Here is a 17785-nt window from a genome sequence, read left to right as displayed (position 1 = left end):
TTCATACTAGTGGCACCCGCACGGCTTTGCCCATAGTAGTAAGTTAAAAGGCTTTTGGTTTGCCAGTATATTTACAAATAATGTACGGTGAATTTCTTGCCAATTGGCTTGCCCAGGTTATGGTTCCACGTTATGATAACTTGGTAATTTACTCATCCATCTTATGATAATTTTGCTCGGGAAAATGTTCTTAAAATTGAAATAGAAAAAGAACAAAATCAAATTTTCGAAACATCACTTTGAGGTCCACACCCCTATGCTACAAACTAACTCTGTGCCAAATTTCATGAGAATCGGCCAAACGGTCTAGGCGCTATGCCCATCACAGAGATACAGACATCCAGAGATCCTGACAGAGAGACTTTCAGCTTTATCATTAGTAAAGATGAAAAATGACAAAAAAACTTAGCTTGTTTTCAATATTTATTTTTATATAGGCATTTGACAAGACACATAAAATACCTGATGTGTTATTCCTTTTATTTCAGCCTAGGTATTTTAAAGGAACTATAGTGCAGGGTTGCCAGATGAAATGTTCGGAAAATGGCCAAATAAAAGGTTCAAACAAAAGAAAGTACATATTTTCGCCTCAGAGCAACAGTAAGACATCTAGTCCCAGGAATAACAGTAAGATATGATACTGCTGCTTTGAGGCAACGATACAAAAAAAAAGGCTGCCCCAATAATTTCATTAAAATATTGATAATGCAGCCGTTTATTAGGAAAAAACCCATTAATATAATATTAAAGTTTGTTTCACATTTTGTGAAGAATAAAACACTGAGACCTATTTAAATTATTTCATAACGGAAACAAGCAACACAGGGCCACTGAAATAGTTTTGGAGAAAAAAACAGGTTTCAAGAGCATTCAAGCAATAAAAATAAGGTGTGACCCTCCTGAATTTATGAATTACATTCAGGGTTATAACACAAACTCACAAGGACGTATTTTTGTTTCATTGTTGAAAAGTATACAATTTTAAGAGAAAACTATCCAGTAAACTTTTCACATACAGTAGACCCTTGTTTTATGCGGGTTTGTTTTACGCGGTTTCGATTATACGCGGTTTAAGATTTGATACCGTTATTTCATTTTAGGTGGATGGGTTTCGGTTTTACCTGGATGCGGCAATGCAAACAGATGAAATTTTTCCCTCTTTCGAAATCCAAACTCCTAAAGATTGCAGATTACGCGTATTCAACTGCATTTTGGCGTGCTAATCATCGAGCTTGGGCCACTGGAGACATTTTATGCGATTGGTTCCAGAGCTCTTTCCAGAAGAAAAGTTATTAAACTCACACAGTTGAGAAGGTCTCTGGAAGAAGCACTTTTAGGAGTGACAAAGGAGACAAAAAAAAACAAGGATACCGACGTCAGTGACGCACAACCAAAAACGTTCACATTCAAAATTTCGAGCCATTCGTAGACAATAGAAATAATCTTTCTCATTTGTTAGTGAAGGAAGATTCTATCATGGAAATGATGCAAGTGATCATGGATACGTTAATGCTCTGCAAAGAATTACAGAGATATTCTTACTAACTGCCAAAAGACTATCATTGTCAGCTCCGCTTTATAAACAGAACACAAAATTAGTTTGTTTTCTTTACGCAAGTTGTGCATAAAAATCGATACAAGTACACATCAAACTTATTATACAACTAGTCATCACTAGAATGAAGTATTTTGTTATTTTGTTGACTACGGAACCGAACCCCTATTTTAACACTAGTATTAGGTCTCAATTGACGCGGTTTCGATTTACGCAGCATTTTCGTGGAATGTAACCCCCGCGTTAAACGAGGGTCTACTGTATGCAGTAAAACATTGTTTATACATTTGCTCATTCATCTCTCTTTTGTTTATATATATGTGATTTTCATAAAGTCTCGAGTGATTCCTATTCGTTTTAACGCAAAAAAAAAAATGCATCATGTGTACATCCTGAAACATTGGTTATACGTTGTTTTTCCTCCCTGAAATTTGAGAATGTTCTGTGCATGTATCTTTCTTCATTTCTATAGAGGAAGAAATTATCTGAGGTATGAAAGGTCGAATAAGGAGGGTGGGAGGGGGAGCTTATTTCGTTGGTGGTGGTTCTAGTTCCACCACTAATGGTGGTCGTGGTCACTAGTAGTAGAAGTTTTCATAAACTGAATTAAATTCCTAATGATATAATCATTGCAAAAGGGCAATCAGTATGTCAGACTAAAAAATAGTTTTTCACTAAATGCCTGCATGTACATTTCCATATATTAGTGATATAATTACATTAACACTTGCCATTTTTTACTGTACACCATACGTTTCACCTGTAATCTACAAATTCTTGATTTGCCCGTAAGTGGTGTGTCCAGATTTTTTTCTCTGAATTAATTTCTGTTTTGTCCGCACTTTTATCTTTGAGTCATTCTAACAGATGGCGTCAGTTGTCCAACATACTTTTCTTAAAACCCCATTTTTGTATGGTTGGTGATGTATCATAAGTGCAATAAAATTATAGCTACAATATTTTAATTGATATTTCTATTTTATAAATACAAAACAGGTTTTACAAAAAAAAAGAAGACATTTTTTGAATGATTTTGGAATATAAATGAAACTGTTAAGTGGTTAATAAATAGAGATATGCTAGGTATAATAATTATTAAAGAGAAGAAATAAATAATTGATTATTTCACAAAAAACATTTACTTAAAAGTTCAATAACTGTCTTTAGTATAGAACTATTATAGTCTGATTAATATTAGTTTACATAAAAAACATGATTTGAACCTTACAACTATTATACAGTAGACCCTTGTTTTATGAGGGGTTTATTTTATGCGGTTTTGATTATACGCAGTTAAAGATTCAACACCTTTATTTTATTCTACGCGGATGAGTTTCGGTTTTACGTGGATATGACAATGCAAACAGATAACATTTTCTCCTCTTTCACAATCCAAACACCTAAAGATTGCAGATTACGCATAATCAACTGCATTTTGGCATACTAATAATTGAGCTTGGGCCACTGGAGACATTTTAAGCAATTGGTTCCAAAGCTCTTTTCAGAATTAAAGTTATTTAACTCACAGTTCAGAACTCACTGGAAGAAGAACTATTAGGGATAACAAAGGAGGACAAAAGCAATGAGGATACCGACATCGATGGCACAGAACCAAAAACTTCACATTAAAAATTTTGAGCCGCTCCTAGACAATGGGAATGATCTTTCTGATTGGTTAGTGAAGGAAGATTCTATCATGGAAATGACGCAAGTGATCATGGGTGCGATAATGCTCTGCAAAGAATGACAGAGAACAATTCTTAATGACTGTCAAAATACTATCATAGCCAGCTCCTCTTTATAAACAGGACACGAATTAGTTTATGTTTTCTTTATGCATGTTGTGCATAAAAGTACACATTAAACTTATTATATGATTAGTCATCACTAGAATGAAGTGTTTTGTTATCTACGGGAACCAAAGCCCTATTTTAACACTAGTATTAGGTCTCAATTTATGCGGTTTTGATTTAAATGGCATTTTTGTGGAACGTAACACTCGCATAAAACGAGGGGCTACTGTATATGCATAAATTTGCTGTATAGGGTTAAACTTGTAAAAATCAAGGGTGATTAATCAATGTTTCGATTATACGTTGCTTCACATCAGTCTGTTGATAAGATGAATAAACAATGTTTTACTGTTTCTGTCATTGCTACAAAATGCTATTTCATACAGGTTCAACTTCAAATTTGCATATCATGCAAGGTCATTTTGGAGAAGTGAAGCTAATGTTCACTTTTGAAATTGAATAAGTAATAAATAGAGAGCGAAAAATAACTGATATTAACAAAATCTTTTGTCTGGTTTTTACAAAAACAAATAAATTAATTCATTGTAAACTATTATTATTATTTAATTTGCAAGGAAATTGCAGTTGATATTCATAAAAGTGTTTGAGCTTAACAAAATTTGTCACTTCATTCATTTAAGGGCTTTTCGTGCATTCAAAGTTCAAAGACAAAACTTAACTTGAATAAATGTTTAAAGAAAATATATAAAAGTCTCAAGAAAATATGTACGGGTCTTACATGTTCTTGAACAACATTTTTTGTTATTTGGTTTACTTCACTCCACGCCGTGCTCAGTACATCCGTCATCTGAAATAATGGAGAAATTGAAGCATACTGGTCAAATAGATTTATTATTTTCAAAAGAAATAACACAACATTAGAGTGAAAAATTAAAAATTCAATTCAATTTATTTCAATCAAAAGAATTTAACAAATTCATTTCACATAGAATATAAAAGAAAATACAGGTACATAAATATATTTTGCCCTGCCCATTTGAAAATCTCTGAGTAGATGGCAGTAAAAGATACAACAGTGGTTCCCAATCTGGAGGCGATCACCCCACAAAGGTCCTTTTGGCTCCTCAAGTAGACACTATATCATGGGCGCCCATGTGCAATATTGTAAGGGGGGGGCTCAGACATTTTAACCATGGTTTAGCAGGATATTTTCCACATGGAGGCAGATTTCAGGACAGATTAGAATAATTAAAATTTGCCATTTTTAATTACTTATTCATTAATGGCTGGAGAAGATTTTTTTTTTTTTTTTTTTGCGAAGAATAAAATACTAAAAGCAAGGAAGTTCTAATTTCTAAGGGGGGCTCCATCCCCCCTTGACCCCTATATTTTATTTTATGCTTTGCTTAAGATAAGGTTTCCGTTATCATGTACGTTTTTAGTGTAAAATAATATGTTGAACAATTACTTTTCTGAGCTATATTAGTCGTGGTGTATAAGAAAAACTCCAAATTTTTATTTTGCTCTGAACTGTAATTTTACAGTAAAAGCAATCGAGTGAAAATCTGTTACACACAGAAAGAGGGATCTATGTAGTTTTGCCTGTTGGAGTTAAGATAGTATAATGCAGTGTAGTTAAATTTAGAGCAATACATTCTAAAAATGCCAAATTAATTTATAAAAGTAAAATCACTTGATTTAAATCATGATTTTAACCACTATTTAAATCAGGCCGATTTAAATCAACGAACCCTGATTATTATCAGCTCAAGAACAGTTTATTAAAAAAATATCATTTTTGGCCAGTTTGGCAAACCCCGAGACTTTGCTCTGGTAACCCTAGCTCCACAGCAATGAAAAATCCGATCCAAAATAGCTAAACTTAAGCTGATATGTCGGCCTATATATATATATATATATATATATATATAGCGGCTCCAGCTTGAGTTTCATTGTTGATGATATCAGAGCTATACGGTATGCAAATTTTAAATGAAATAACATGAAATTTTATAACGCTAAATAACAGAACATTTCTTACAAAACATTAATAATGCTTTGTAAAACTTCAATACATCAATAACCTTTTATTAATATCTTTTTTTAAAGTATATACTTTTTAGCTTTTACAACATCAATAAGAGAGAACATAAAATAAAACAATGGGTTAAATAATACAGTAAAACCTGTGAAGTTGATCACCCTTGTAAGTTGATCACCTGTCTAAGTTGACCGCATTTTTCCGGCACAGAATTAGCCCTTATCATATAAATCAACTTCTGTAAGTTGACCACTGTTTAAGTTGACTGCTAAAGTAGTGCACCGCGAGTGGTCAACTTATACAGGTTTCACTGTATAAATAAATTACAAAAAGAAATAAATCACGGAGCAGAGGCCTACGAATGACATGTTGTAAATGTTGTGCATAATTCACATTAATGATTTTCAAAGCAACAAATTTTCAAAAAAACAGGGGCCAATCCAGGATTTTCTTCTCGCTACCTATTTTTGTGAAAGTATTGCATCATTCTATTTTTGTGAATTTTTTTTTTTATCAGCACTGTTTTTGTGAAATTTTAGACGCATCCTAATTTTTGTAAAAGAAGTAGTGGAACAAGTGTAATTTTAGTTTGAAAAGTGTAAATGTCATCTAGTATTATTTTTAACAGGTTTCGTTTTTTTTTGGGGGGGGGGGAGCTGAAAACCTAAGAAGTACTAAAAATACCATCGTATTTTCAGCTTAATGGTCTATGTACTGTTCACAATATAGGAAATGATGAGAAAAACGGTTCCTCAAAACAGATGTTTAAAGATTGCGATAATATTGCATAAATACACTTTGGTGTGAAACAGCTAAAAATTAGTTAAAATACTACAAAACGGTTTCTATTTAAGCGATTGTTCATATAAACCTGCTTAGAATTTTATTTTATGAGTATATTTTGTTTTAAACAGAGAAACAAGTTTTATATTTTAAAATGCGAATTTTTGTGAAATTTTCGATGTTTTTGTGAAGCTACCGATTTCAAAACAAGATTTTTGTGAAAGTACCGAAAAGCGGTAGCAAAATCAGCCTGTATTGGGCCCTGAAAAATAATAATTAATTTTGCTTTTACTGTTGGCAAAGAAAGTTGCAGTTTTGCACCTACATTTATAATTCTAGGCCCTCTTAATTTGAACTCAGTTTAGTAAATTATTTGGTCTCTTCAGACTTTCTACATTTACGGCAATTTTCAGTCTTTTTAATGTCAAACACATGTAAAATTAAAACACTTAATACACATTAAAATCAATTTCATGGTTGAAAAATCAGACTTTGATTGACGACCTTCCACTCACCTTCATGCGCAAAACATTCAAAGCAACAATGCCACCCACTTCAGCAGAGATTGTTAGCACAGAAAGAACCAAATACTGAAAAATGAAAGTAATATTTACATAAACATTTCAAAGGTGTCTCTATACTTTAAAAAAGAGTAACATCAAAGAAATCGTAGCAGGAAGTCTGTGGCTGACCTGTGTCCAGGAGACCCCCACAGCACCTACAGCCTTGAAATTTTGTATAAAAATACTTTGAGCCCCCAGGGTTTTGCACCTGGGTTTTTGTTTTTTTTTTAACTTTGATTTTTTTTTTTTTTTTGTATAATTCATTTTTTAAGCTATAATTTTGTGTAAATGAAATGTTGAACTTCCATACACTAATTTCTAAAAAATGTTTCAGGCTGCTTTTTATTTACTGCTGTCTAAAAAATAATACTTTTATACCATGGTTATGTTTTTGTATTTCCCTGTACATTAGTTGAAACTTTCCAACTCTCTTAGGGAGCCCTCAATGGGAGCCATGATCTCTATCTATGCAACTGCACTATGTAGGCATGGCACTACACTTAAATGTGATCCTAAAATAATGAAATTAAATATTTAACCAGGGTTTAAAAAAATCTTTAAAGCTTTAATATATTGCAAACATTTTTACAACACTAGATTCATCAATTCAAAATTAAGGCTAAATTACAAACAATAAAAAAAAAAGGGGCAGGAGCTTCAGAACTTATATTTGTCTGTAAATAGTTCAAAATTCAGTCTTATGCATTGATTCCCAAACTGTATGATGTGGCTCCCCAGTTCACTGCAAAGTCTTTAGATTTGCCACAAACTTTTGCAATAATTTCACAAACATAGTTGAGGCAAACCTAACCTGGCAGCATCATACTGCTGTGATTACGATTTGCCTAGCTTCCATTATGCTGCCAGGTTAAGCTTGCCTCAAATACAGAGGCTTATTAGCTACTGAAGTTCTGCGATAAATTTGAGGTGTTCTTTCAGAATATAAAGAAGTGCTATGCAATGCAGGTACACAAGTTTTTTTTTTTTTCATTATTAATACTTATTATCTATTTATCTATCTATTTATTTATTTTTATTGTTTTGCCTATTTGTTATGAGTAGAAATATTTTTACTTGTGCATAAAGGGAAGCAGAAAGTAGTCATTTTTTCCAATCAAATAATTTTTTTTGAGTTTTATTTTTAATCAACAATGTAATTATCCTCATTATCAACATCCCTAGTAGCACAAAAATATAGAACGACGTAGGACCGACATAGATCGACGTTTTGAATCCCGATTGATAGCGGATACAGTTTTTAAAATATAGAACTATGTCGAAGTATATTTTTTTCACTGGCTTTATATAAAAAGTGGTTTTTACTTCTTGTTTCGATTTTTTTTAAATAGTTAGCCATAATTAAAAGCGTTTATTTCGTAATTTTCTTATAAATACGCAATTTAGGAGAAAAATAGAAAAATTTTGCGAACGTCGAAAAAAGTCGTTTAATGTCGAAAGAAAATATTGTGACACCGACATATTTCGACATCAATCTATAAAATAATCCCCATATGGTTTTCTAAACATAGTTCTGTGCCAAAATATGTTTTTATTTCGACATTTTATAAAAATTTCATATTTAAGCTGTTTTAAATCAAATGAGGAAAATAAATATACTTTTGCTTTGGTATATTTTCATTGGCAGATTATTAAAAGGAAAAAAAAAAAAACTTTGAAGCTGCAGATATCGAAACAATCTTTAAAATAAATGCCTCGAAGTTTTTACTGCTTATTTTTACGTTTGAAATCAATATGTCATTTTATTATACGAAAATATAGCGATATTCTTATTTGTATAGAAATCAGTAGTAAAATAGAAAAAATTGCAAACATCGAAAAACGTTTTTTGACCAATTTCGACGTGAATCTGTATAACTTTAACCAAGACCACTTCCGGAACCGGATGTCACATGATCATGATGACGCTACTTTCAGTCTGTAAGTATTTGTATGGCGGCAAACGGCATGGCAACTTTGTGAAAGAAACATCGCCATTGATAAGTTGGATTCAGCATATTGAAACATCATTTTGCACTACAATTTAAGTAAGTAACATTACAAGCAAAGTTACAAAATATAAAATGTTATGATTCTGTAGTTTTTGGCTGATTTTTGTATTATTTACAACGCTATTTCTTCTTATTGTGAGTTGAGTATTTGGAATGTGTGTTGAACTTAAGTTGATCTTATTCCATGTTATTTTTATTTTCCAGCTTTTAAAAATTGAGGTAGCATCCCCCCCCCCCCCCAATAATTTCAGTTCTTTTCTTACCCCTTCAAATTTTAATTTATACACTTGCTTTAATATTTGTTTTATTGTTTATGGCAGAGAATTATATTTATTTAGTAATGTTTGCATAAGATTTGTTAGCAAATAATGTACAAATAACATTATTTCCTATGCATTTAAGATGGTTTTATATTCCAAACTATTTTGGTCCTGTAAGTTTTTTTTGAAGTACTTTGTTCAAATGCATTTTCTTGATTAGCATTTTAAGATGCAAATAATTTTTGCAGACTTCCCCTTTCTACTTAGGATTAGGAATTAGTTTCTCAGTTTCATTTTAATCCAATGCATTTTATATTGATCTGGGATGGATGAAATAACTTTATTGGTACACTTCGACAAGGGTCCCTTTTTACTAAATGAGGAAAAGGATTTCACTATTATTGGGGAAAAAAAAGGAGTTGTTTTTCTGGTCTAAAATGCATTGTGTCAGTGTTTCAATTCAAATATTAGATATCTATTCAAAGTGTTTACCTTTGCTGCTCAAAATTTTGTTTTTGTATTTCAGTGCAAGGGATTTTAGGTTTTGGACACTAAAAAATGTTTCTAGTTTCACTTATTTTGTGTATGAAATTAGTTCATTTTGTTGTTAATAGTGCAAAATGTTCAGCGTTCAAAATTATGGCTAGTCCACTGGTCCCAGACCAGTGAAACCTGCATCAGACCACAAAAAAAAAAAAATCGGTGGTCCTCGGTACCACCAGCGCCTGGCAATTTATGATCACACTTTGCTAGAAAAAATTCAAAAGCATAAGCCTGGTTGATGCCTGAACTAATTATTAGCCAAACCATTCATTAACTTTTTTTTTTCAAATCGCTGTACAAGTACATAATTTATATGAATCATCCACATTTTATTCAGCATTTGAAACTAAGTAAAAATGGCAAAATTAAATTATCAAATTTTTGGTAGCCCATTTTAAGGGTTGATTAATGAAATTAGTTTTCAGACATAACACCTGGCTGTTTAAAATTTAAATGTTTATGGCCCTACAAAATTTTTTGAATGTAGTGCTTTATTTAATGTTAAATCAATTAGCTAAAAATAAGAAAGTTATATTTAAAACTAGTGGTACCCGGACGGCTTTGCACGTCGTAGAAAATTAAAAGGTCATTTGGTTCGCCTGTATATTTACAAATGATGGATGATGAATTCCTCGTCAATTTGCTATGTTAATTTGCTCGACCCTTGGCACATATCGTTGGCATTTGTTTGTCCATGTTATGATAATTTGCTTGGTAAAATGTTCTTAAAATTGGAATAGAAAAAGAACAAAATCGAATTTTGAAAAAATCGCTTTGAGGTGTTCGCCGAATTACATGGAAATTGGCCAAATGGTCTAGGCGCTATACGCGTAATAGACAGAGATCCAAATACAGACTTTCAGTTTCATTATTAGTAAAGATTACTTAATGAATGCAATCCTAAAGCGTAAATAATTTTACGTACAGACATATTTATTGGTTAAATTTAAAGCGGACCAATGATGTCTGTAGACTTGTACATTTTCATGTTGACTTGTACGAAGGACCAGTAGGATTTTTACTGATTCCTAACTTTGATGTTTGTCTAATTTATGTAAAGTACCTACCCCCTTTTGTGTGTGTGTGTTTAGTTTATGGATAGTTCTGTTGTTTGCATTCATTTTTCTTTTTCTATTACAGATTTGTTACCTAGTTAGTGTTTGAAAAATCTGCAGGAAAGTTAGTTTTGGGATATACTCAACAAGCAATAATGTTGCTGCAGACCCGGACAAAAATGGTAAGAAATCATATTATAGAAAATGTACAGTAGACTCTGCCTTATATGATTGGGGCCAATGTTATCAATCCTTTATTGCTATTATCAAAATCCCTCAGTCCCAATTTTCTCTATTCATTTGCATGTTCAAGTAATCACTTTTTGTTATCATTTTTTAATGTTATCAGTTTTCAAACTCGATTCTTAACTATCAATGAACTATTCAAAAGAATCATCTTGTATTTAAGTGTGCCAGTGTTTGTATGTTTTAGAATTCTCCCTATTAGAGACGAGCACTTTGGCTGAGTGCTGCATACTCGACCTGTCACTACTTGGCCGAATACTGAATATCAAATATACTTTAAGAACCACAGACAAACACATGATGAATTTTGAACTCATTGGAACTGTAGTATAGACCTCCATGTCCACATAAGTTTTTAAAACAAAACTTCATCTGAAATTTAATTATTCATCATTTAAAAACTTTTGCTTGTGTCAAAAATTTTACAAAAATGTTATTTTTTAAAATTAGAAGAAAGCAAATAAATAAAAGGTATGATTAACCAAGTTGGAATTAAAACAAATTATATCAACCTATTGTTATAGTTCCAGTTGCCAAACGTAAATAATTTTTTAAAGCAAATAAAGTGTTAAAACACAAATGTGCAGAAATCCTGCAGACCTGTGCTTCTGCGTTGCAAGGAAGGTCTCTTTCTGTAGTGCATAAAGTGAGCTAATGAATGTAAATACATCCTACAAAAATATCCGACTTTTGTCGGATATTTTTAACACATAAGCTCACATTTTGTGGATTGAAAAAGATATTCCTTGTAATGCCAAAACATGTGTCTGCAGTGTTCCTGCACATTTCTGCTTTTAACACTTTATTTGCTTAAAAAAATGATTTATTTGCTTTTATTTTTAAATCGAAGGTATTTTTATATAAATTTTGTTTGTACCAAAAATCTATTTAATAATATAAAAATTTCATATTTTCTATAATTGCCTTTTTTGTCTCATTTTTAATAAATAAGTTTTATTAACTTTTTGTTGACATTAAAATAAAGATTTACTTCATTGAAGTATAACAAACTTCATTATTCTCAAAATTTAAATTTGAATTTTAAATAATTGCACTATATTATGTGCTTGGACTTTTTTTATTAACTGTAAACTCTATCTTAAACCAATATTCGATTTTTTTTTTTTTTTTACAACTACTCGGTATTAGCCAAGTATCTGAGCAAAATTTGGCCGAGTACCAAGCAGTTACAGAGTACTCGGTACCCCTCAACTCCCTATTTATTCTAAGGAAAGGAGGATTGTACCAAGGAGTAGATTGTTCACACAAATCCAGCAATTTGTAGAGATATGCACACTTGAGGTGGTCTTTCTTATAGTAATTTGTAGGACTCGACTGATGAATCAGCGCCGATGGTTCAACAATTTAGCCATCGGCATCGGCTGCCGATGCTAACTTGCAGGAAACATCGGCCTTAAAAACATCAAAAAGCCTATGGAATTGGCCGATGTTTTTGAAAAAAAGGACCTTTGTTGTTTTATTTTTTAATACAAATTAAAGGGAGTTATTGTTTTCAAACAAAATTGTTTACTTAAATTTCAGTATGAATTTCTATTTTAGTCACCCCTGAAAAAGTTTTTAATACTGCATTCAAGTACTAAACAAGTTAATTATTGCGTTGTTTCTTGCGGCTGGATGTACGTATATATCTTTTATAAGTCATAAGTCAAAAATGGTAAGTTGTAGAAGTTTAAATTTTCGCATGTGGGATATGCGCACGTTACAGTTGTGCACTTCCCTTTTTATTTTCGATCGGGTGTTATAAAAAGCCTATTAACTGATTTTTTGTGGTTATTAATTACTTATTTCAATGCAAAACTAATATAGCGTCTCAGACTGACAATCATTTGGTGATATATTGCAGAATTGGAGATCATGGAAACAAATATGACATGGCGAAACCGGTTTTGTTTCCTTTTGTTAAATTACCGTCGGTTCAATGGGAATCTTTCATTTTTCGATGTTTGTAATATGAACCACAGTAATGCAGTAATTTCTGTATTGCTTCGGCGGAGCTACAAGTTTGGGGCCCGTCGAAATACATTTTAGGGCCCTATTTCTCTATCACAGAAGTCATAAAACATTTATCATAAGCATTTTTGTAACTCCTACGGTGCCCCTATGGTTATGGGGCCTCTCGCGCAATTGCAACATTTGCTATATTTTAAATCTGCCACTGCACTTCAAAACAAACTCGGGTGCAAGCTTTCAAACGGTTTTTTTGCTCAATGTTTATGATTATTTTGAACTCTATTTTTTACGACTATTTTTTGTATTTCCGAGAACACTTGCGTGCCCCTCCTCCCACTCCCTCAATTTCTGAAATTAAACTCTAGTTGTAGTTCTGAGTAATTTAAAACTAACACTATTCATAAAATTAGAGATTTTTTTTCAAGCTTTATCTATTGTTTAGGAATTTAGAGCACTAATGTAAGAAATTGATTAAAGACGTTTTGAATGGTGACATAATTCGGAAAACGAAGGGACTTATGAATTTTTTCTTCGGAAATGCTGGAGTAGATTCAGAAACTCTTCCGAGGCGTTGGTGGTAGCGGTTCTGTTCTAAAAAAAATTAAGCCGAAGTTAGGGGCCGAAGTTTAACGTGAGTTACTCTAAAATCAGAGTGATCCCCTCTAACCCACCCTCGTCGTTTCAAGCATTTTTTAAATATTTAGCGATTATTTATTTTGGTCAAGAAAAGTCATTTTGTTTATTTCTTATACTTGTTTCACCTATATTTTGTAATGCACCATCTTTTTTACATCATTAGTAGCGATCGATTTTTTTTTTCTGTTGTAAGTAACTATTTTTATGTATTTTTATAAAATCAATGAATAAGTTATTTTCATTTTCAGCATATGTTTAACAATATGTTATAGAAAAGTTTCAAGGATTTTCTATTATGCAATTTTTTAAATTTCAGAAAATTATTGTTAAATTGAAGACGAGAAATTAATGATTAAACATTTACATTTCAAAACTTGCGAATATTCTTTTTTTAGTTCATACTTTTGATGTATAATACATCCTATAACTGTAAAATTTTTTGCATTTAAGTCGATTATTTCACTAATATTTTGAACATTTTCTTTTGTACACATGCATAAATGTCAAAAAATTTGGTTTATGGCTGGGAAAAATAACATGCATACAAATTGAAATTTTTAATGAAGAATTTAATTTCTACATTATTAGATTAAAATCAGTTGTATAAATACATATATATTTATACTTGAATGTTCACGTTGAATAAATATATTAAATAGTCAAAAAAAAAAGAAAACATAATTTTGACACATTTTATTCTGTCATATTTTCTCGGAAAATAATTTTGGACACAAAGGTTTTGAACAGGGCATTATAAAGCTTGCCAACCCCACTTTCATTTGCACATGTATAAACATAGGGAAAATTGATTACTTTATCAAAAAAATAAATAATTAATGCATACAAATTAAAATTTTAATCAAGAATTTAACTTCTATGTAATTAGATTAAAATCAGCTGCATAAATAAGTTGAATGTTCACATTGAATAAATGTTCAGTATAAAACATTTCTTTGATACATTTTATTTTGTTTTTGATGTTTTGTCACAAACTAAAATTTTTCTATAAATATAGTTTTGGACAGGACGGTAAAAACCAGGGTTTTTACCGTAGTGTCCGAAACCTTGCCAAGCCTGCAGAGAAGCCTAAAAAACGTACGTACCTAAAACTTTTCACACCATTTGGTTGGACCTTTTGACTCTATTTTCACCTCCATAAAAAGGGGATATGAACGGGAACCCCCTTTAGAGACACAAGGAATGGTGCAATCTTTTGAGCACCTTTTTTTGTATCTGGGCGCTTGAATCTCATTTGAAACCATTCTGCAATTTGGTATTCGAAATCTTTGCTAAGTTTTAGTCGTGATAATTATTACGTTTTGCTACTTCACTAGAGCATTCTTTTTTCTCTAATTTTGACTCATTTAAAAAATTTCAATTGTTATTCTACTAAGACTTTTTTTCGTTACATATTTACACTTATTTTTAGTGATCATGACTAATTTTTAGAACAGTATTTTATTATGATTATGACCTTGTTATGTCGAAAACTCTGCCTATATATATGTATATATATATTTTACTGTTCCTTCGATTTCGTGACACCAAGAGCATCAATTTTATGTATTTATCAATTTATTACTGTCTGAAACGTGTATATTTCTCAACGACAAGAGAAATTAGGTGGATTAGAAGAGTTATTTTGATGGAAAATGAATGTTTCCTCTCCTATTGATAGCGAAAATTATTGTTTTACATTTTTACGTCAATAGCTGTTCTTAGCTTATATCTAGATATCTAGTCTGTTCAAAATTTTTCTCAACAAAAATGTTAACAAAAGCTAATCAATATTATATAATTATTGGGGGAAATTATTCGATTAAGTGGGGATCTTTAACATTGCGTCTGTGGAGAAATATTTGGTTCCAAGAGGTTTAGAGGTTTTATTCATATAAGCTGGGTATTCATTCAACTGTTTCCTGATTAAGCAGGGCTGACAGTATTTTCTAGGTTTTCACCACAGTTTCTACCTGCAAAAAACCTAGTTTTTTTCCATGTCCTGTAAAAAACTAAACCCTGCTATATGTGTTGAAATTGAGAGTTCTATTCGGGAGGTTCGACTCCAAAACTCCTTGGCTGCGCCATTCATACTATTTCAAAGAAAAGTGCATTTTTTGCAATTTTAACATTACATTACTGGTACAATCAACATGACTAATTCAATTCTCCCCTGTGACTGTCTAAAAACAGATTGTTCTTACTCAGTATACAGTCGATTGATTGTATGTTATCGATAAGTAGGAAAAATAATTCTCCATGTCTTTTCCATAATCTATCACAAAATAGCCAAAAATTGATGGTTTATTATTTTGTACAGTAAAAAATGTTTAATGTTTTTAATTCTTATGTTTTTTAGCTGGTGCTCCCTATGCTATTTCAATACGTGAAAACAAGATTTGGTTAAGTATTCTGAAGACTTCATGTGTGGAAAGGATTGAGTGCTGCGAACAATCCCAATTCTCCATGGTGAATGGATGATTAGATTGTGTTGCTCCGGTCTTTACCTTAGTGTGTTTAATTGACTTCATATATTTACAGCTGATGCAGTGTTTCCTGTATATACTATGTAAACCAGTTCTATTTAATTCGTTTTTAATAAATATTTTAAGAAATAGTTTTGCTTCTACTCTTTATTTTGGCAAGATATTGTATTTTGCTACGAGAAGTCTTTAACTCTTGAATAACAACTTTATTCCCAAAAACTGAAAAACTACTAAGTAATTTCATGCCTTGCATAAAAGAAAATCTAAGAGCCTCAACCTGCATTCCTCTGTTACTGCTTTTAAAAATTACTACTAAAAAGTATTGCTGAAAAAGTACAATTTCAGTTTGTAGTCTCATGCTTAGAAGAAACATAAGTATACTCTTATTTTTCTGTTCTTTCTACTGTTTTTACTGATGTGGTTATTGTTTTATTGAAGATGTCATTTATAGGTATAGTATGGTGATTTATGCATAATAAGTAAAATATATTTAATGATTATTTTATATTTATTGGAATTTGAAGGTTGACTGTTTTTTTACTGTAAGAAAGCTTTATTTTTACTACTTTTTATTTACTGACAAAAAAATATGTTAAGCAGAAATTATTTCTGAAATTTTTGCTGTATTATACTGCAAAATGCAAAAGCCATCGTATTTACAAAACGTGAAAGATTTTAACCGTCTTATTTAATCCTAGTTTATTAATTATTATTTATTAAATTTCAATTTACTTGTTTTTTCATTTAAGAATTTTAGAAAAAGGGCAATTTTCTTTCAATATTGAGTTGAAAAGTTTATTTTCTCCTTTTTTTAAAGGGTTTTTTCTTAATATTTCATTGTACTTTAAGTACGTAAATAGAAAGCACGGTTTCACTTTAATAAAATCGGGAAAATGCTTAAGCTTCATGTATCTTGAACACAAATGCATCTGATGTATGAAATTGCATGCTTGTGCCGAGCAATAGTACAAAACCTTCTCACTTAATAAAATCAACCGCTATTATGATGAATATGTTTTGAAAAAAGTGTAAAAACTCTTTATTTATAAATTATTGTATCTAAAAAAAGACATATTGTCGCCTTATAGCAATTGGGGTGACGATACAGAACCGTTACTCCTGAATGTTCAAGGCCGATATTCGTGAATGTAACGGAAGTGGCAAGTTTTTACGTAGTTCGACGTCGGTGAAAATATAGTTCTATGTAGTTTTTGAAACTTTTTCTACGTCGATCGGTTTTTAGGACCGTTATTTCTGAATATTCGGCACCGTTATTCCTGAATGTTCAGGGCCGATATTCGTGAACATAACGGAAGTGGCAAGTTTTTACGTAGTTCGACGTCGGTAAAAATATAGATCTATGTAGTTTCTGAAAAATTTTCTACGTCGATCGGTTTTAGAACCGTTATTTCTGAATATTCACGACCGTTATTCCTGAATGTTCAGGGCCGATATTCGTGAACGTAACGGAAGTGGCAAGTTTTTAAGTAGTTCGACGTCGGTGAAAATATAGTTCTATATTGGTTTTGAAAGTTTTTCTACGTCGTTCGGTTTTTAGTGCTACTAGGGATTCTTTGACCACGTAGGGAACAAATTTTTAATTCTGGATGGACAGAAATTATTCTGTTTTTGAGCAAAATATCTGGAGTTTTTCATTAACATCTGGTAATTAGGATATCTGACAAATTTTAAAGTTTTTTGTCACATATAGACAGAGACAAAAAGGGAAATCAGATGGTGCAATGTCAGGAAGTATGGTGGGTGAAGCATTCCACCACAGTTCAATAATCTTTTAAGGGACCGTGTGATTTAACATTATCATGTTTCAGGATCACTTCTTTTCTGCTGATAATAGTGGTACTATTCTCGTCATATATTTTAGCATC

The 17785-nt window shown here is 31.5% G+C and overlaps 1 protein-coding gene and 1 long non-coding RNA gene across 2 annotated transcripts in view; one reads left to right on the top strand and one right to left on the bottom strand.

Moving 5' to 3' along the window:
• The window catches only part of LOC129227485 (tetraspanin-18-like), a 68012-nt gene that overhangs the window by 14852 nt on the left and 35375 nt on the right, over positions 1-17785 (bottom strand). The window contains exons 5-6 of the mRNA XM_054862060.1: positions 6649-6723; positions 4088-4156 (exon numbers count right to left, since the gene is read on the bottom strand). Coding sequence (XP_054718035.1) covers positions 4088-4156; positions 6649-6723 — 144 coding nt within the window. The remainder of the gene's footprint in view (positions 1-4087; positions 4157-6648; positions 6724-17785) is intronic.
• LOC129227494 (uncharacterized) lies at positions 8645-15910 on the top strand. Its single transcript, XR_008580841.1, has 3 exons — positions 8645-8741; positions 10649-10745; positions 15773-15910. It is a non-coding gene; the product is annotated as an uncharacterized LOC129227494 (long non-coding RNA).

This window comes from Uloborus diversus, chromosome 1, assembly GCF_026930045.1.
Source record: "Uloborus diversus isolate 005 chromosome 1, Udiv.v.3.1, whole genome shotgun sequence".
NCBI lineage: Eukaryota > Metazoa > Arthropoda > Arachnida > Araneae > Uloboridae > Uloborus > Uloborus diversus.
This window is presented reverse-complemented; position numbering and strand designations above follow the sequence as displayed.